Raw genomic sequence first — 22,247 nt, forward strand, 5'->3', positions numbered from 1 at the left:
TCCTTGTTTGTTCTACAGCGAAAAGTTTTCCAGGCTTCGTCCATGAAACACCCGGGCATTCTGTCAGCCCATAATGAACGTGCAGTAGCAGAGCCAGCTGACTTTGACAACGAGCCAACTTTCTAAAGGATCAACCTGCCATTTTTTGCAAACCTTGATTGTGTTTCTAAAAAAAAGTGTGTGCTCCCAGTTTTACCATTTAAAATTTTTTGCACCCCCCCCCCCACTTCTCTGTGCTTTCACTCAGTCTGTGGTGAAGCTAAAATCAGGTGGCATTCAGTGGGGAAATTCAGCACAGTGCTCTGCTGTCAGGAAGGACCACGGCTTTTCTTTGAAGCAACCAGTGACACCCAAAAACCAACATGTACAATGGTAGATGCACCATATTAAATTTGGGGTATTTTCTTTATTTCAAAGAGAAGTAGACAGAAAAAAAACTACAATTGGCAGTTTGTGTTGTACTAATACTACATGCAGGGATCTTACTTCCCTGGCAGGTTTGCATGGCTGTCATCTCATCAAGACAAAACTCAAGAGTATTCTCTCTCTGCTCTTCATCTTCGGTCATGAGACGCACTTAAAGCTGGGGCAGACAAAAACATCCATAATAACCTTTCAGCATATTGTAATTCAAGTGGTCTGAGAGTGAACTACACTCCTGCACCCCTTCTCGGCTCTGTCGTGAAGCTGCAGAAAGTCTGTGAAAAAATACAGGTCTTTTCAGAACAAATCAGATGAGCTGTATAAAGAAGCATGAAGAGAAAAAAATAACTCCGTAGATGCAACGTGTACAGGACGTCTCCCTGGAGAGACTGAGATTTGAACCCCATGTGAAGTGGAGGGGAGGGGAGAGCTGCAGGGAAAGCCATGCCTATTTTAAAATACTGACATTTAAATGAATTCATGTCATCAACATTTCTGCTGAGCCTCTTCTACACGCTTTAAGTCACATGTACAGCAGGTACTGTCAGAGGTGGAGCCCGGAGGATAACAACCCTGTAATTTCAGTGCAGAAAGCCAGACCATTATTGTAATACATGTTGAAGGGGAAAATATCTTAATATGGTCAAAATATGAACTGCTAAAAAAATTAAAGGAGCACTTTGAAAGCTCATCAGATCTCAATGGGGGAAAAATATCCCAGATATAATTCCATGCTGTCTGCTTGGCTACATTTTGGATCCATAATATTCTCCTTAGAACCCAAAGCTCTGACAACAGATCTGACAATGCTCACTCTGTGCCTGAGGCCGAGTCAGAAGTATTTACACGGCTACCTCAGTTATTTTCCTCTGCTGAGGATACAGAGCCTGTCGTCTGTCAGCCGGGTTAGACAAAAACTATCAGGCCGAATTCCATGAAACCTGGCGAGGAGGTAAAACATTGGAGGTAAAACACTTTGGAGTTTCTGCAGATCACTTTTGGTTTTAAATTTGCAACACAAGGAATTGGCTTTGGCTCCTCGAATATTCTTCTAATTGTTTACTGCACTTGTCGTGTGGATCCAGACTAACAGAAAAAAGAAACAGCAAGCAGCACTGAGCCAAAATGTAATAATGAGCCCTGGAACTACATGTTTTTACCTCATTTGTATCAGTACCAAACACCAGCAGGCCTGTGTCACAACAAAATATGAAAATGCCATAATTTCTGTATTTGTGCTTGACTAATGTGAAACAAACTCGGAGTAAACAGAAATCCTACATAATGGGGATCAGTGCGGACTCCTACTCTGATTCTGCAGAGGGCAGGGCTGCTCAGGGTTGTAATGAGGGAGATTCTGTCTTTGTTGTTGCTATTTGTTGTTTTAATGAATGGATGCGAGCCACTGAATAGCGTAACAACATGGCTGTGAAACATTTACCACAAATGCTGTGAGCGTAGAACTAAAATCTTTTTAGTTAGTCATGTTTTCCCGTCTTTTTTACTTTCCAAACATGACACAGGGCTTTGTGCAATGACTGCTGTGAGACTGAAGAAACACCACCTTTATTAAAGCTACTTCTCTGACAATAATACCTTTCATGGACCGGGCAGAGTCGTAGTAAGTGTTGTGAAGTACTGCGGATGAGTGAAAGTTGCAGGTCTATGTGAAGCAGCACGTAGTGCATCAGGCTTTAAAGCTTAGATACAGGCTTTAGGCAGGCTTTTATTTATCACCATGGAAACTGGATTCCTCACAGGGGAACATTCCAGCACGCCTGGTCCAGATGTGGAAATCCAGCACGCTATCGTGCATCTTTCATCTAGCCAAGTTCTTGGCAAGAAGCTGGGCTGAGATGGTTTCCGTCTAAGCAGTAGCTGCTGGGGTCAGCCTTCCTCCTCCAACATCAAAGCTTCTTCTTCCTCGGGGAGGCGGCGCTCAGTGTAAGTGTCATACTCTTTCTCGTGTGTCTTTTGTTTCCTTTAAAAGACTGTTTCTCCCTATCTGTCCACACTAGTCTCTGCCAGGCGGTTGTTCATGATGCCCAGTGCACCCACCCCTCCCGAGAAGCCGTTCTGACGTGAACTGGAGCTGGACTGGCGCTGGTTCCCGACTGCCATCTCCGAAAGCTGCTTTTGCATAATGGCCAAGTTCACCTAGAGGAAGAGATTTAAAAAAATCATCACAAGAGGAAACGGAAACTGCAGAAAACTGGGGAAAGTGAAGTGGTACATTCAAGCTATAAAGTCTTGGCAAACAAACACAGATCGAACGGCAGCATCTGATTTCACAGGTGCATTAAAAAGCTGCCAGATGGTATTTCTTCTTTAGTGGGCTGCTTTAAGCAAACAAAGGTGAAAAGTATTGACGCGAGTGTCAGTGATTTAACTTTTGCCACCCAGCAACTTTTACCTTTGTTTCTTTTCTGCACAACAAAGAGCAGAAAATGCAACAGGCTGTTTTGTATATAATCGGGTGTAAATGTATCCACTGTCAGGTCAGGACTTTATGGTTTCAAGGACTTTGCTTTCTCCATTCCCAGCTGCTTTATTTTACCTGTGTCCATGGAAGTGATTGGAACACCTGAATTCAATGAATTGGATGGGTGAGTGAATACAGTGTATCTGCTGACTTTGGCAAACCTGGCACACGGTTCACCTCCATACTGTTTTGGGTGAATAAGTGCACCACAAACACTTGAAACACCACACACCTCTGACGCCCGTTGCTTGCCATCTTGGCTTTATAGCAGAAATCAAGAGGCCAAACAAAGGATACATTTTTCAGCCAGCAGAAAGAGGATATATTGTGAGTGCGTGTGCTAGCTCGGAGGTTAGAAAGCTGCAAATGTTTACAAAAATGTGGCCGCTCCTGCAGATGATCCAAATTGAGGCACAATTTTTAGACTGTTTTGTTTGTTTTGGCACATCATGGTTTATTATGAGGAGAATGAGAGGATGGACAAGATGTGTACTGGTACCAGTTTACAAGAACAAGGATGATGGGAAGAGCTGTAGTAACTACAGAGGGATAAAACCGATCAGACACACCATGAAGACGTGTGAAATAGTTGTTGAAGCTACACTGAGAAGGGAGGTGACAATCAGTGAGCTGCAGTATTGCTTTAATCTGAGAAAGAGCAGATGCAATGTTTGCTTTGAGAGTGTTGATGGAGAAGTATAGAGGTCAGTAAAAACTTCACTCTGCCTCTATGGAACTAGAGAAACTATATGATAGGTACCAAAAGAGGAACTGTGGCATTGTATGAGGAAGTCAGGAGGTGCAGAGAAGTGGTGAGGTAGGAGTAACAAGTGGAGCCCATCAGCACCTTGTTGTTTGCAGTGGTGATGGACAGACTGACAGATGAGGCCAGGCAGACGTGGACTATAATGTTTGCAGATAACACTTTGATCTGTAGAGTAGGGAGCAGGTGGACGAGAGTATGGCGAGGTGGAGGTATGCTCCGGAGAAAAGAGGAATGAAGGGCAGTAGAGGCAAGACAGAATACAAGACTGTGGATTAGAGGGAGACAGGTGGAAAGTTGAACAAGGAGGGAGTAGAGATAGTGAAGGTAGATGTGTTTAAATGCCTGAGATCAACCATGGAAAGCAAGAGAGCACAGGTAGGGTGGAGTGGGTGGAGACGAGTGTAGTGAGGCCTGCTGTCATGTATGGTTCACAGATGGTGGACGGTGTTCGTTCCTTGAAATATTCGCCCCAAAGCAAAAGCTCGTTTGTGTTACCAACTACAAGTTACATCAGCCACCTCCTAACCTGGATACAAAGTCGTCCTTTGAAATTTGGAAAAATGTTGCAAATGTACATATTTCTAGCTGAATTTCCAAGCCTCAACCTCCCTTCTTGTTCCTTAGCTGTTAGTGAAAGCAACGCTTTGATGTGGAACGGGCAGACTTACATTAACATGCCTTAGACACACGCACACACCCCCTTCGCTGCTGTCTCAGAGACCTCACAGTTTTTAAACGCCCAGTTGTATCAGGTTAATAAGTACAGAGCTTTTGTAACTTAATGAGCTCGTGGAAGTCACGCCACCAGAGCTTTTGAACCCTCTAAACCATCAGATCTTTCTCCATGAATGAATACCCATCTGGGGTACAGCCTTATTATACCATCACTCTCTCCCTCGCTCGCTTCACCTTGTTTACCTCGACTCTTTCTCTTTTATCTCGTAGACTTTTCACAGCTACTCCAACTGCTCCAGCATCCACCGTTTTAGCTAGCTGGGGAAAGCTACAGATAGACACCAGGGAACACAAACGCACTGTCCTCTTCCTGTTTTGGTTTCACAATTAAGCCTTTGCTTTCCCCTGAGACGGGCACACAGTGGCAGACGGACTGTCATAATGAAAGCAGAGCTTACAGGGAACCGGCCTAAACGCAAGCTCTGCCCATTATTCTGCTGCAGGTTTATCGTGCAAACAGCATTTCCACCTTAATAAAAAGTTAAAGCCTTTGGTAGTGCTAAGTTATTTTAACTGTGCAGTGGAGATTACTATAAAGTGTTTGTACTTGTAAAGAAGGTTATAAGTTTTGTTATAAGTTGCTGATTTCTGTGATATATCCCCCCCGCCCCTTTTCTCTCTGTTCTTGTTGTATTAGCAGTACATAACGTTCAAAGGTGGTCTCTCAGATTTAGCAGGTGCTCCAGTGAAATTCCAGGCTCACATTTTCAGACTGAAATCAATTACCATCAATTACCCATAAATTATTATGTTTTACGTAAAAAAGAAGCGCAAATGAACATGTGGTGCTTCAGAGGTTAGAAACCATGCTTCACTCTAACAGGGAAATATCATAATTTGCAATAAATTTTACCATCAACCAACACACAAAGACATGAGTTCCTACGGCTTGATAAAAAGTATTCACACAGGTTTCTGATGTCATCAGCTTGTTCTGAGGCTGAATCAGACGATTAAACTCAGTTTCCTGAACTGTACAAAATTTCATTCATCTTATATTTCACTAACAATCCTAACACAACACAAGACAGTTAACCTATTCTTGGTTTCACAAAAATGTTGTGTCAGTTCAGCAGAATTAAACCATTCGGCCTTCTAATTTTCTCAGTCAGGACTTCCAGGACCTGTAAAGAAAGATCTAAGAAGGATTTCTGATCCAGTGCAGAAGGGCGCACACTTTTGACATTTAATTGCAGCTCACACTGCTCATTAGTCTTGTCTACATGGTGGAGTAGTAGATATGGAAATGTATGGACAACTGACACTCCTGAGGGGCCACAAGAGCTGCTGAATGAGCAGTGCCGGTGGTTGCTTAGCTGTTGATATTCACAGAACTTTGACACTGCATATGCATGCAGCCCAGCAGTTCAGCAGCCAAACATAAGACACTGAATATGAAGCATAAGCTTGTATCAAAATAGGAATTCTCCCCCGTATTTTTTCACACATATGTACAGCGAATACAAATATTTTGATCAGTTTTAATAATAACATATATGCACCGGTAATCACGTGGAGGCTATGGCTCATAAAGAGACATCTGACAGCAGCAGGACAAAGGAGTTTTCCCTCCACTACTCGCGTCAGTCATCAGATTACTCTAAGAATGAACTGCTTGCTTGTAAAGACAGGTGTGATTTCATTCATCAGGTGCAGAGTCACACGAGTGGTCAGTCTACTCTCACCTTGTTGGCTGCTAAGAAGTCCCTCATGGAAATCATTTCCCCAGACAACCTGCGTCCAGTGTCGGTCTCGCTCTCGTTAATGGCATCTGTCTCGATGGATGGGTCTCTGCGGGCACGGAGGTGGCCCGGGGCCACCACATTCCGACGGGGATGCCGGTGCGGGTGGTGACCCCTCCTGGGGAAACAGCAGCGACAGGGGGCCTCCAGCCTCCTCAGCAGCCAGTTGAGTACCTGCTTGATGACGATGGAGATGACATTGAAGAGGGAGTAGATGCAGCAGACGCCGGTCAGGATGAAGAAGAAGTTGCCCAGCCTGTACGCAACCGTAGCGTGGCCTTCGTAGGCGACTCGCTGACTGCTAACCATATCTCCAAACCCAATGGTGCTGAAGGCTACAAAGCAGAAGTAAAGCGAGTCCAGGTAGCCCCAACCCTCCGCTGCGGAGTACATCAGCGAGGCGCAGCAAGACACCAAAACGGCTGCCGCTCCTAAAATGAGCATAACGCAGTAGACTGAGGGCTTCCAGCCTGCAAGTTCCTCCCCGGCTCCACTTGCTCCGTTTCCCTCAGAGACTTGACGTCCGTTTTGTGGCAGCACAGCCTTGTTATGACGTCTTTCATAGCACGACTTAAGGACAAAGGCAATGACGGTGATGACACGCTCGAGGAAGAGGTTGAAGAACAGGATGGTAGCCGCACAGCCGAGCAGGCCATAAAACATCAGGAAGACTTTTCCTCCAATGGTGGCCGGGGTTGTCATCCCAAACCCTGACGTTCACACACAGAGAAATAGATCACGTAGTGAGAGTAAATTTACACAGTGTTACTGCTATTATAAGATAAAACACAAATGTCAATAGCAGTGGAAGCTCACATTTATTGGTCTTTACCCTCTCTAGTACTACAACCGAACACTCTCAGTGTTGTGATGTGAGCTTTGTAGATACACTGACAAAGATTGTCGTGGTAGAAATCTGCCTTCAGTGCTTTTTAGCAGAAAGACCTTCTGACAAAAGCCTTAAAATAGACTAACAGAAGCCAGAGGTCATATAAAGACCAACAGAGTCTGATCTAGCTTTTCACCTAATGTCCTCCAGGATAGTCTCCCCTCACTGCCTTAAGGTGAAGGTTGATGGATGTTTCACTATTGTTACTTTTAGACACCAAATTTGTTTGAAGGCGTTTAGGAAAAGATAATGGTTTGATGTGATAAGATTACTTTATGGTCACTCTTAGAGGAAAATCATCCTCATCATCATCAGCAACTAAAATCAAGACAGAAACCTTAAAAGAATTTGGTTTGATGCACATTTTCACAAACATCAAGTTTCTTTTTTTTTTCTTTTTACCAAAGGCGTTGATGACAAACTACTGAGCTGTGGGTTGTCACATCTGTGGACTCTCGATTTTACTTGCCATGTCTGCAACGATGCTAGGAGCTAAGCTCGCCAACTCTGCTGGCGCCCACTTTGAAGTCTGCCACCTGACTGGGGAGCATGTGTATTTGGGGTATTGTAATCTAAACTCTGTGTGGTCAGACCTGTGAGGTCATGCACACAGACCCTGACACTCTCCATCTGATAACAACATTTGGACCGAAGCTAAATCACGGACACGGAAAGTGTAACTGAGACTAAACAGGAAGGACTGCTTTGCTGTCAGGCTGCTGGCTGTGTTAGCAGAGTATAACCAAGGCTGCATACCACACGTCTACTTCATGAAACTAGTTTAAAACTGTATGAGGCTATTTTGTTTCCTTCCTTACACTCGCAAAGCAGCATCATGCTGTCGCTACACTGTGCTACATGTAAAAAAGGACAAAGTCAGAGGAAAAATGATTAATGAGAGAACTTTAAATCCTCAGCTTGTGCGGATCATCTTTGAATGAAAGGACAGACTAAAAGAGTTCTCGTACGTTAAAACGTCACCTTCACTTGAAAATGCGAGTCCTGCCCATAACTTCTGGGTTTTTTCTTACACACAAGCAAACTAGAGAAAAGTGGCTACCAACCTGCAGCTGCTTTATCTTTTAAATCAAGCTCTCTTCCTATCTGCCATCAACAAAGACGGACAATTACAACTCTCTACTCCTACTAAGTGAAAAACGTGCTCATGCGACTGCTTTCCTCCACAGGGTTGCCATTGGTGACATGCTCACCCTGTCTCGCTTTGTCTCTCTGTGCAGCAACACTCAGTTTGAGAGCTGAGGTGTTCCAGTCTCACATTTCACTGTATTTTTTTCCACACTATTTTGGCAAAAGACGCAGTGGAGACACCCCACGCCTCAGGTGTAGCTTTTTTTTCCTCCAGATTTTTAAAGGTCAAACAGATTTTGCAGATTTTTATTCCAACGGGATCTGAAGATGTTTTTCTGTGACTGACTTTGTCTCTTCTGAACTGGCAGATGAAGAAAATGGGAGTCAGAACATGAGGTCTTTCAGCTGCACCACTCTCACTGATGTCTTTTCATCCCTCATTTAACACTAAAGCTCATGAAGTGCCGTCTGTCTCTCTGCTGCTCTTCTTCTTCTTCTTGACCAATTGTTGAAAAATTGAACTCTGGCTTTTATTTTAGAGTGGAAACGTCATAGTTATACGCGCTCGTGTGACAAATTATTGTTTAACAATATGATCGTCCTTTATACTAAAAACAAAGTTAAACATGACTGTATCCACTCAGGAAAAACACACGGTGCAGCGTGACTAGCTGCCTCCATGCCAGAGGCAGGCGTCTTGTGGAGGGTTTGATTGCCTTCACATTCAGAAAGGATCTCAAGGTGCTAATTGAAACAGAGATTTCATCCAAATGCAACAATAAAGCCAAATGGCCTGGATTTTATAGATGTGTTTTTCTTTCCACTTGTTTTGTAAATTTGATGTTGATGAGTCCCGTGAACAAGATATGCGGCGCTTCAAAGAAAAAAGGTAAAATTTCAGCGCCATTACAGCGCTCTGAGGACACAGTCGGGGTTATTTGGGGTTGCACAGCTAAAGTTTGTCTTTTTTGGGTGATTATTTGCTTCTTGATCAATAATAATCATTAAATAATAACTCGATTGTGTCTTTACAGGATGTACGCAGCACGAAACAATCCTTTAGCTTAGTTGGCAAGTTTTTTTTCACAAATAGAAAAACAGAAATGTAAAAATAGGATCTTTATGAATGTGTTTTAGTGATTATACCAGTGTTACTGCAGAGGATATAAAATATGACAAAGTCCTACAGTGAAGCCACTAATTTGTGGGAGTCCTGCCACAGTGGAGTCCAACATCACATCACTTCTTCTACATTTGTAAATTCGACTCAGGATTCAAATTTAAACTGCGATTGGATGTTTGCTACATTATTAAGCCTGCAGTTACTCAGCTGTAACGGCCTCCTTTCTGGATACACTTGTTTTTTCTTACCCAGTTTTTAATGTGTTGTACTCATAAATTGTTCATAATGTTTATGCTCTTTTTTACCTTTTTTTTTTACAGTTCCCCCTGACAGTCTAAAGCACCTCATAAGCTTGTTTAATATAGATTTGAAACTGTCATCTAGTTTTCCATCAAATAATAGATCCGCTGTCTTAAACGTCGCAGTGATGCTTTAAATTTGACAGTTAACCAGTCAACAGACGACATTATTACATATCTGTAATAAAAATACTCAAATACTCAGAAGAAACTGAAGAGAAGGGATTTTTTTCACCAGTCTACTCAGTGAAGTCGACCTCTAAACATAATGAATTATACTTGGTTTCCTCAGCACACATACGAGATGCCTTTGAAATAGACTTCTTGTGCCTACGCATACACTCAGGCTGCTGTTCTTTGATAATCGAGACACATTCATCCGAGCTGTGATACACACAGTGCTCTCAGAGAAGATGCAAAATGATGATGTGTTCCTAACGGGGCTTTCCCTGGCAAACACTGAGAGGTGAGTGTTGGAAATAAAGATGAGGAGGGACTGATGAAACTGGGGAAGAATTAAGTATTATAACAATTTACATATGATTGTTTTGAAGTGGCTGGACACAGCGATTAATATCCCATCAAATTACTTTAAGGTCATTTGTAAGATCAGAGATCGTCTCTTGTTACTTATAACATGATCAAAGGTGCTGTTTCCCCCTGCGCTTGTATCATGAATAACTGTGAAGTCATACCTCAAAAAGACAATCCTGTTTTGTTTTTTTAATCCTTAGAAGCTAAACTAAGGTGGGATTACATGTCTGTTTAAATAAAGCTGTTGTGCACTGTCAGAGGGAAAAGTGCACAACGGCTGACACTCGAGTGGAGGAAAGTGTGGTTTCAGGTCTGTTTTTGAGGCACTTTCACTTGAAAACCCAAAGAATTAAGCTGTATAAGGAGAGTACTTCTATATAAAATATGTTCAGCTAGTCCACTCATTTAAACTGCCACGGGCAAGCCAGTTACAGTCATTACAAACAAATTAACTCCAATCAGGTTGTTATAATGGCTGCAAACATGACCTGTCCACAACATGAAAAAATCTGAAAAGACTTAAAAAGCACAAATCAGAGGAGCAGTTTTGACAAAAAAAAAAGGATCAGCTGCAGAACGGTGAGTGATGGCTGTGTTTTTGTCTGCCTCACTGACACTAAAGACTTGAATGCTCTCAAACGGTCAGCCAGTCCTGAAATGGAGAAATAACAGTCAAGGACAAATCTCTGAAGTAGGCATTAAAAGGTTTGTGTGTGAGAGAGGGTGTGTAGTTCTGTTGAACCCACTGAACCACACTGTAAGCACTGAGTCAACTCTCTAAACTGAGGCTGAAGTGGATCTGCCTACTTTTCAGTAAAGATTGCTGCTGCGTTTCATTTGGCCTGTATAAAAGTTTGATTAAACTGAACCTGGCCAGTCTTTACATTCCCGGGAGAAAGGAATATAAAGTGATGAAGAGACGCATTGATGTGGGAGTTTGCTATTTGCATCCACCAAAAGCACAGAGTCACGAAACAAAAAGCCAGAAACTGATTATGTAAAAGAACGAAAAAAGTGATGTATCTGACTGAGTTTGCAGAGGCCAGCATCTTCATCTCACCGATGGTTGACACCACAGTTCCTACGAAGTAAAAAGCGCCCGTGAAGTCCCATCGAGGTCTGATTGCGTCCACGCGGATCCCCGCCACGTTCGCCTCCTCGTAGTTCCTCAGGAAGTTATTCAGCTCTTTCTTACTCAGGTTGTACTTCTGGCTGAAATGTTCGAACCTCTGCGCCCAGCGCTCCTTCGCTTCTCTCTCCTTTGGGTGTTCCAGCGCAGAGAAGACGGCGGCCCCGCACAGGAGATAGACAACGATGAACAGCGCCAGCAGCAGGAACCGCGCGTTATCCTCGTTTATCGGACCGGAGCCGCAGCAGCAGCCGCTCCTGCATGCCATTATGCCGCCGTTGTCTCCGTGGTGCCGCTGCAGTGAGGGACCCGTAGCATGGTGCTCTCGAACACAACGCGCAGTCCTCGGAGGAGACGCTCACATGACAACCGGTTAAATCAGAAAGATGCGTTTTTAAATTGTTGAATCAGGTCTTGCAGTTCTTCCTGGGTTTGGCATCGTGCTCGCGAGCTTCTGTTTGCAGCCCGGGTCCGGAGTGCTCAGCCCGGCGCGTGCTCAAATGACTTCATGTCCTGTGACTGCACTCTGCAGCGGGTTGCTAAGATGTTCAGAGAAGAGGAGAGATGCAACCTGTGGATGCAGAGAGTCGTGCTGTTGCGCTCTCTACCGCTGCCTCTCCAGAGAAAGTCTCCACCCCGGAGCGCACCTTTTACGCATCACGGATCGGCCACTTACATGTGCGTAAACTTAAAACAGCTGTCCGTTCAGTTTGCATGTCGAGAGCAAACACTCACAACGAGCCCCGATGTCACCTGTCATGTTCCACCCGATCCGTAACTTTGGAGGTTTGATTCTGACAATATAGAGCGTGTTTGCATAGTGAAATCAATCACTTGACATTTCCGAATTCTGACGGGGGATTCACGCTCCCGCACATGCTTACCCGGGGACGATGTGAGCAAATGTCACAGCGGAAAGACGGTCTGAAATAAATAATTCAGGATCACAGGGACAACAAAGGAGCTATTTCTGTAAAATTGGGAATTCAACAAAATGAGGACGAGTCGAGGCCGTTTCAGAACCACGGACAGAGCAGCATCGCTCCCTAAATGCCTCGATCTTAACTTTTAACATGCGCAGCAACTAAGAGCTGCTTCGAATTAATATTAATGTTTGTTTAAATATTTTTTTTAAATATTCGAAAACATTCTGGAGACACCTGAAATAAAACAAACAGAACTGAATATTATGTACTTGAATCTTTACGTGTACATGCACGACTCACAGCATCATTACGCGCTGTTAGTTTTGAATCCATAACACACAGCAAATTATTGATGTTTCACAGGCAATTATTTGGAGATTAGTGTTGACAAGAGGTTCTTCACTCATAGAAGCTGACATGGATCTGAAATCGACAAGTGATAAATAAGCACTTAGGTCACTGAGACAAAATACGAATTGCAATTCTTCACACTCAGGGTTGAAACACCGTGTTTTCTATTGACAAATACTTTACCATCCATCTGTTTTTTTGTTTGTTTGTAACCACTTATCCAGTAGCATCCTAAGGCGCCTGGAACCTATCACAGCTATTACTGGATGAGGGGTACACCTCAGACTGATCGCTGGTCCATCACAGGGATGACACGGAGAGACTGACAACCATTTACACCCACAAATTAACCTAGCATGCATGACTGTGGGAGAGAACCCACACAGCACAGGGGGTAACATGCAGACTCCACACAGAAAGTCTACACTATACTGCGCTACACTAAAGTATAGTCGGGCATATTATACTGTACAGGACTAACACTGCCCGCATCAGTAAAGGTAAATGTTAAGGTCAGTGCTTTGACATCAGTAGCAACAAGCACACATACAGATTCATTTCTTTAGTAGTTACATCAAACTACTAAAGAAAGGAAAACTGATACAAGGTCGAGACACTTAAAGAAAGCTGAGCTAAAATCTGTGGGAGAATGCAACAGCAGCAGAGATTGTGTTAGAAGTATAAATTCCAGGGAGGCAACATCAGCAAAACCTTTAAGTTTTAAAAACAGATAACAGCAACAACAACACAAGCACCTGTGGGAGTTTCAAGGTGGCTGCCAAGTGATAACACTTACTCTTATGAAGAGGACTGCTTTGTGGATAATATAATTGATCAAATCTGCGATAAATAAAGTAAATCTTATGCATTCGTGTCAGTCAGATCTTCTAGTTCCCTGGCAGGTGTTTCTGTGACATCCTCTGGAAGCTTCCAACCATTAAATGCTACAACACACCTGATGACATCATCACATGACAGGATTAGTTTGACTCCACCCAGTCATTCCAACAGGGAACAGACAGCAAATGAAAACACCAATCATCCGAAAAACTTCAGTTTTGTGCTTTTCATATTCACGTATCCAGCACGACACCTGCCACGTCTGAAGTAAGCAGGATAAACAGATGTTGAGACCGGTGAGAAAGATGAGAGCACATACAAACATTCCTCAATTTATTAATGATTAAACTAGACTACATCCCCTATGTATAAATAGAAAATATATACATTTTATTACAGTCTACTATTCACTATGCTAAACCATGCTGCACTGAAGTGACAACCTAAAATTAAACTTTAATACTGATCAACTCTGTTTGCACATGTTTGGTTCTGATTTAATGAAATCTGTGTCGTATCTTGTTTCTCACAGTGAAATATAACAGCTGAAGCTCCCTTCGCACTAACGTGCGTGCTGTTAATTATTCTATGACTTTGCACCCCAGGGACCGGGATAATAAATATGATTTATTACCCCTAAACATTTATGTTTTACATAACTCGCTGCAGGAGCTGTCAGCAGCTGTGCTTCTCCACGTCTTCCTCTGAATCAAAGCAAAGTCTGCTTTTGCAAAAGTAGCCGTAGCTCCTTGCAGAGACGGCAAACTGACTGTCTCGCTCCAGTAATTTGCCAAGTGCTAAAAAAGCAGAAAATGAAGGCTATCTGGTAACAATTCAAAGCTGTACAATTTAGATGAAAATCTGAAAAATGCTCTCAGCTGCAATTTCCTTTGCTCCTCGCCCACATTTATGCTTGTGCAACTCAAATCTTGTTCTTCCAGAACACTTTCATTTCCTTTTAAATACTTTTTAGTGACTCTGATTTTGCAGCACTAACAGACAGCTGCTGCATAAATAAAATTAGATTCATTTAACCATTCTGGTCTTGTTTCATGAAGCATGGAAGAATAGCAGAGCGATGGTGGATTAATGAATAATATGAATCACAGTAGAGTCCAGTGAACCAACATCACATTTGAAAATCTTCCCTTTAATTCTGGGTTCAGACAGGAGTCGCTGCATATTAGTTCAAGCAGTAAATGTTTCATTAGCACTCCATTACTGGAAGAGGCATGATCAGCCACCCTTCTCCCCACTGTAAATGAAATGTAAATGTTATAATGTAGATTTTCCAAACAGCAGCTTTACTAACAGGACTTTGCATCTACATTCTCCTGTTTGTGCTTTTATGGCCTCGATTAGAGGCGGTCATTTGTGACCTAGCCTGGGCTAGCACGTTATGGATGTGCATTTGATATTTTTAAATGCAAAGACCTGACCGCCTTGTAAGACTCTGACCGTGTCACTGTCACAGTCCACAATATTTACTTACAATAGAAAAAATAGCCCCATGTGTAGAAAAGACCATCATTTTTTGTGTGTTTTGTTTTGGAAGCTTATGACCAGTCGGTCTATGTCCCCAACCTTAACCATGGATGCTAGCTTTGGGTTGTGACTGAAAGCAAGACACAAATGAGCTGGCCTCTCAATCAGGGATAAAGTGAAGAGTACAGTCATTCGAGACAGGCTCAGAGTACAGAGCCGCTGCTCCTCAACACTGAGAGGAGCCAGTTGAGATGGTTTGGCATTTGGATGGATTGCTTGGACCACTCTTTTGACATTTAGTACCATGTCATTAAGACTCAAGCTTTAAGGGTCGCAATTCTGCTACTTGCGTAAATACTGTCTTACCTTTAACAGGTAGAGCAGCGCTGACACAAGCAGCTGGCACTTTTACAGCAGCTTTTCAGCATTTTAGAAAATTTGCCAACTGCTTTTAATGCTTAGCAGGAGCAAAGAGTCTTTTATTCAGGCTAGCAGATAGAAAGACCGACCCTGCGTCTGTGTAAAGTGTGCAAAATACCAAACTGTGTGAGCTCTGTAGGTCGTGATATGCTTGCTTCGTATCTCTGGAGTGAGTACAGGAGCTCCATTAAGAGGAATGATGTAACCAGTCCCGTTGCAAGACATTTAAATTAAAAGCAACATCACATTTCATCTCTGTTTTTATAGGAACAGAAGCAATTAGACCAGCCAAAGCGATGGGAAGAAGAATTTTCTCAGGGAAAAGAGAAAAGGTTTAATTTCCAGTTGGACTGAATGACAACTTCTCAATAAAGTTTTTTTAAATAATGCTCCCTAAATGTCTTTCAAGCATCTTGTGTTGCCGTTTAGACAATTAATTTTTTATGGGTTTTTCCGTGATGGTTTTTTTTTTTGGTGTCTGTCATACTCTTTCATTAAAAAGTCAGTTTGTTATGAATTTATATATTTATCATGTGAGTGTAATCAAACTCGCATATTCTACATCAGTGGGCATGATGGGACTTTCAGGACAAAACTTAAACACTGTTGTGCGCTTGTGACTGAAAGACGGCATAATATGTTGTCACAAAGCTCCAAATGTTGTGAATTGAATTAAAACATGGCTCTAAAACAGGGGTGGGCAACTCCAGGCCTCGAGGGCCGGTGTCCCTGCAGGTTTTAGATGTGTCCTTGAACCAACACAGCTGATTTAAATGGCTAAATTAGCTCCTGCAGTTCTCCAGAGGCCTGGTAACGAACTCATCATGTGATTCAGGTGTGCTGACCCAAGGTGAGATCTGAAACCTGCAGGACACCGGCCCTCGGGGCCTGGAATTGCCCACCCCTGCTCTAAAACATGGCACATCTGAGATAGATCTGATGCAGTACATATATGACTCTCTATGATATGTGATGTATTCATTTATATGACTATATGTAACTCTGTATGATCTACATGATATATCACATATCATGTAGATTTACATCAGATATCACGTACATCACATTTATGTAACTATATGTGACTTTGAACTGGACAACTGGAAGATGAGATTGATGGATGGAGGCTAACTGGTCCAAGTACTGTGTAGCCTTTTGTTTTAACATGTGTTTGGTTAGTTTTAGCCAACAAATCTACTTGGTTAGCTTAAAGCAAGCATTACAATATGTGGCAAAATTGATCCTTTGACAGCACATGCTACAAAGCTGCACATGTGGTAGTGAGCTAGGATACCACTTTATATGGACCTCATCACATGGCTACGAGAAGTCTCCTACTCGATCTGGATTCATCGACCACAATGGATAATAGCAGGTTTATGAGCCGGTTAGTAGTAAAAATAAAACAAATACCAAGTTTTAATGGCTACTCAGTGGGCTGATATTTTCTGGAAAGTCTGAAAAATCGAGCTTTATGTAGTCATGGGAAAAACAAAGTCACTGCAAAAATGTAACTGTTTCCAAGATCGCAAATCTTTAATGTAGCCGGTCCTAAACTGTGAGAAAATACTTTACTTTATATTTACAGAAACACTTTATAAAGTATTTGAGTTTTTAGTTAGTGTAACTTAGTTTATTAGATTTCTTTTGCACACTTTGAGTTTGTGAAAAAAAAAATGATTGAAAATTTAAAACAAAATCTGCTGTATTTCCGTCATGTTTCATCAGGTCCTCTACCCGCTGAGATTTGGCTTGCAGTGAATGAACCTGCTGTTTATCTCGATGCACTCAAATCCTGATATTCCTTCATAGCAAGTGAACATGAAGAGAAATTAATTTGTATTTTCCTTGGCCAATTTTCAGGAATCATTTGAGTATAAACTTGGCTACTGAAGCATCAAAACCTGTTTTACATTCAGCACGAAGACGGACGAACGACTCAAATTATAGTTTTAGACACACAGCAGAATAATTTAGACATAATGGTTTCATTCATATGAGATATATTTTGAATATAATTTTTTTTTAATTTCTGATGTCGTTGTTATGGCCGTGTGTGTGTGTATGTATAAATTCAGAAGAAGAAGAAAAAGAATTAACCAGCGAGATGTGTTTGTGGGCTTTATTAATTTATATAATTAACATATCCACAAGCATGCAATTACTTCATGTAATTTACTGTTGTTGTTATTTTGTGGTAGGAATGAGATCTGTTTCCATGGAAATTGGGAATATTCAAACTGGTTATTCATGAGCGTTACGACATTTTGTAACCACAGCAACAGACCTGCTCCATCCTAATAACAACCTTCTTTGTCATTTTTTAAAATCACAAAACATTTGTTTAAAGTGTAAAAGTGCACGAGTCCAGGTTTTCCTTTTTTGTTGTTGTTTTTGTTTTTTACAAGTTGACACGATGACACCCTTGAAGCTTTACTTTGACTCCAACATTAGCAATGCTGTAATTTGGCAAGGTCAGAGCCATTTGTCATCATCTCTCGAGCTCTAAGTGGCCACTTCGCCTTATTTCGCCCCAGTTTAAAAGCAGCATCATTAGGCTAGTGTGCTAATAACTGCTACACAAACACACACAGCTCTAATTTAAGCTCCTGTGGGTCCACACTCATTTGCATCGTTGAAATATCTCTGAGCGAAGATCTAAACATTTCGAGCTGCTCCAGGGTAGCTGCTCTTATTTAGCTGATCCTGACCTTTGACCTCACTGTGTAGCAAAATAAGAGTGAAAAAATCAGGTTAGCAAGAAGCTGAACTACTGAGGATTTAGTCACACAGGCATAGAGACCAGTTAACAACCCCCCTGGCAACCTCACATTACCAGGAAAAAATATGCATTATCTTTCTGGCTGGAGAATAGTTGCTCGAGATTGCTGGTGGATGAAATCAGTGCCATACCTAAAGGCTGCTGCACCAAAATACCCGTGTGGTTGCTTTGGCTGCAAGCAGATTATTGCAGTCAATGGTAGTTTGCATGAAAGACACCAATTTGTCTGCAAACACTTGTTAATAAACCCTTAAGTGATAGTAGAATTAGTATGATGCAAACAGAAAACAGAGAAAAATAAATAAATAAATTATATCTATAATATACTTCTAATATATATATATATAGATATATATTTATCATATATGACCCTACATATATATATATAATATCTATTATATCTATATATTATATACTCTATATATATCTAAACAATCATTTTCTTCTTTGGAGTCCTCAGCACATAAAATCTGTTTATAATTTAATCATAGAAATAATCATAAAATCACTTTTAGCTGGATATTGAGTACTACTTGCAGAGCTTTAACATCTGCATCGCTTATGTCTCTGGAGTTGACATTATGTCTCTTCCTTCTATATTTCTTCCCAGGTGAAAAACACGGCAAATGAACAATCTTTATTCCGTTTTGACTAAATTACTGAATTAAGGTGAAATTTGCTGAGCACAGACACAAACCCAACTCCCTCTCTCTCTCTCTCTCTTTCACTCGATCGCTCTGGAGTGAGACATCTATGCACTGAGCATGAGGTAACCATAGTAACTAGAAACTAGGTTATAAAGTACAGTATATAAACAACAGTAGAGTGCACAGGAGCGTAGAGCGCACTGTCTCACATCAGTCAATAGAAATCTTTGTCAGGATGTGTGTCTGGCTTTGTCTTTATTCACCGTCTGACTCACTTTCACATATTACAGCATCTCTGGCTGCAAAGCTTTTTAAAGAAACATGAGGCAGTCTGCCTGTACAGAAGCTACAGTAAATACTGTATGGAAATCACCAGGGTGAGCGCTTTGTAGATTAAATCTAATCTGCAAAAACTCAGACACTGAAGGCAGCTTTTGTGAGACGGCTGATCTGAACATCTTTTACAACCAAATCAAATGTATTTAAAATCCAGACGCACAGAAAACACGTTTACATTTTATATAGAAATACATTTTCTGTTTCAAAGATAATCTGATTTTGACCTTGACTGCTGTGTATCACCTAGATGCTTTTTAGACTTTTAATCAAGGGAAAATTACTCAGTGAGAAATTGGTTACATTGTAGTCGTTATAATGGCCTGAAAACACCACTTTTCATCTTTCAAATTTAGATGTAAAATGGATGTGACTGACTAACCAGATTAAGCCCAGGAAACAATATTCAGCGACTTCCTGGTGCTGGTCAACCAATAAACAAGTTGATACGTCATCAGGAATATGATTTAAAAACGTCCAATATAAAAAGTGACATTTTTGATTTGAATTCATAGTTCATCATTTTCAGGATGATGCATTGTGTGATTTAATCTATCTATCCTCTCCACAGATAGATGACCATCTCTATTGTCAGTTTTGTTTGTTTTCAAACTGCAACAAACAGCTTGTTTCAGATAGTGAAGAAGAAGAAGAAGAAGAAGCTGCACTTGCAGGTGCTTTGGTTGCTGGCAGATTTCCACAATCATCTATAGTTTGCATAAACTATATTGACCTATCTGCAAAGACTTGCTGTTTAGTCTCAAAGCTGAAATGTTTGTCTGCAAAAGTAAAAGCTGTATCTTACCGTCACATTTTAAACAGCACAACTTTTACTTTGAAGATGAATCTTCTCTGCTTTCATTATTTGTAGTTTGTGAGTCACTGCACGCAAGTTGATGTCGTCCATGCAAACTACAGGTGACTACAACAACCTGTTATTGAACAAAACAATTGCATGGAGGTTTTCACTGCAGCACTGTATGTCTGTTTGTGACCAATTTCATGCTAGCAGCTACCAGCAATTACTTAAAGCCAATTGGTGAACACTCTTTTTTCCTTAGCGACAGGCCTGTGGGAACTGGGCCGCACTTCATCATTTTCAGTTCTTCTTCAACTTTAATAAGCACCAAATCACAACAACAGCACTCAAGGCACTTTATATTGCTGCAACCAGTTGGGGATGATCTAATCTTAAAAGTAGAGAGGGTGTCTGTTAAACTGGGAAGGCCAAACTGGGAGCTGGTCGCACAGGAGAGGGGTATGAAAGCTGAAGGCTCTGCCTCCCATTCTACCTCTAAACACTCCAGGAAACACAAGAAAAGCAGCAGTGTGAAGGCAAAGTGCTTTTGTGGAGGGATACAATACTATGACCTTTTTAAACTGCTTAATTTGAAACATGTCTTTACACTCAGTAATATGTTTCTTCATTCAGCATGAATGGTGTCAATCAATGTAGTTTTCCATAGTGTAACCATGTCTCTCTCTGTCTTTATTGTCTGTGTGATGTTTGCTCACAGTCTCTTCATAAAAGAATAAACAAACCAAAACTGAATGATTAAAGATTTACTCTGTTGAAGGAATCAATGTATCAAAGGCCATCAAACCCAGCTGGTTTTAGTCTTTTCATCTTTTGGACTGACAGAAACAAAATGTTGCCAGACTCATTTGTTACACCTCAGATCCTCTAATAAGTGCTAAAGCTTTGTTTTTAAAAATAATGAAATAAATCTGCATCCATCTAAAAACCAGCTGCACTCACACTCGCACAAAGTTCATATAAAAAGAAATAACTAGGTTTATTAAATAAATGCACTGGTCTTTGCTGCAAAGCAGTCCGACCCTTAAAGGTGAATGAGAACTTTTGCCCCCACGGCCTTGACTTATGGCTTTCATTTTCTCCATTGCAAACTTTCCCTAAATTTTCACCTTTGCTCGTGTAAATGCCTGAATGTGTTGTTCTTCAGGGTTGCATCCCTGTTTCCTGGCCTGCTCACTTCATGTTCTTACTGCACAGGAGTTGTATCAGCAGCCACGCAGAGCTGGGATTAGTTGTCGAGCCAATTAGTTTGTGTATCCATGAGACGTTTTCTTTGAGGGAGTCTGTGTGACTGTGTGCAACTCTGGGTATTAGTGTAAAAGGCCTTCATCTCCAATGCCTTTGATGCTCACAGCTTTTTGCTCTCTTTTGTAAGGGGGTGGGGGGGTGGGGGGTTCACACTGTGGCACGTGACAATCAGCAGCCAGTAGAGTCCGCGGCTTCACAAGCCCGGCGTAACTGCTCGGACACGGATAATGAACTTGCTCAATTTGCGGAGGTATCGCCGGCCACAGAAAAAGGGAGACTTTGACTGACTCGCAGAGAGCTGCCCTTCAAACTGGTTCTTTGATATGAACAGTGTCAATGAAATGATTCATCATTCATGAGCGAGAAAGGTGACGGCAGCTTATTAGTGGTCTGTAATAGCGATGAAACCTCTCCCACCTGTATTGCCTTTTTTTTTTTACCTGTTGCCTTTTCTTCTTTTCATTTCTAAAGCAAAGAGCGCACGTGTGCATTATGAGCTGGTAATTATCACAAACACGGACAGTATATAGCAGCAACTGCAATATTGCTAGAGCTATTCATCAGCTTTAGGCTACTCATGTGGGAATTGAATACGGCTGTTTGACAAACTACCAGCGTGGGTCTGTGCACGACAACGTGTCAGCAGTGATTTTAGAGATTGCTCCACTTTTCTTTGCATGTCATCAAATTTTTGATGTTTTTTTTAAAATTGTGTATTTCTCACAGAATCAGTCTTGTTAGAGGTCAGAGGTTAGTCTGAGTGTAGCAGTAAGAGCTGATCTACTGGGACTTTCCCACACAACCATCCATGGAGTTCACAGAGAATGGTCTGAAAAAGTGAACATCCAGGTGGAAATACCTTCTTGATTGAAAATGAACACCTGTTCTGAGCTGGCAGAAGGGCAACAGTATGTCAGATAACCACCCGTTACAACCAACGTATGCAGAAGTGCTTCTGTGAATGCACAACACATCAAACCCTGAAGCAGATGGACTGCTGCAGCAGACACAACACCAGGTATCAACTATGAACGGGAACATTTACTGACCTTTTTGCCTTTGTTGGATAGTTACAGATAAGGCAGATGGGAACGTGCCACCACACTTAAAATAAACCTTGAACCCGCCCTGCATCATAGGTCAGTAAAGGATGTAAAAACCTACCTTTAAGGGTAACCCTGCCT

The 22,247-nt window shown here is 41.6% G+C and overlaps 1 protein-coding gene across 1 annotated transcript; it reads right to left on the minus strand.

The window, feature by feature from the left end:
* Window positions 1–1,783: 1,783 nt before the first annotated feature.
* Window positions 1,784–13,272, minus strand: LOC120724776 (potassium channel subfamily K member 13-like). The gene is made up of 3 exons (XM_040017181.1): window positions 11,143–13,272; window positions 6,092–6,858; window positions 1,784–2,580 (listed from the first exon to the last, which is right to left on the minus strand). The coding sequence occupies exons 1-3, from the start codon at window positions 11,477–11,479 to the stop codon at window positions 2,425–2,427; spliced, it is 1,260 nt and encodes a 419-aa protein (XP_039873115.1). The 5' UTR covers window positions 11,480–13,272; the 3' UTR covers window positions 1,784–2,424.
* Window positions 13,273–22,247: the final 8,975 nt, after the last annotated feature.

The sequence above is a fragment of the Simochromis diagramma genome, unplaced genomic scaffold (genome assembly GCF_900408965.1).
Source record: "Simochromis diagramma unplaced genomic scaffold, fSimDia1.1 OVJJ01000802.1, whole genome shotgun sequence".
In the NCBI taxonomy this organism is placed as follows: domain Eukaryota; kingdom Metazoa; phylum Chordata; class Actinopteri; order Cichliformes; family Cichlidae; genus Simochromis; species Simochromis diagramma.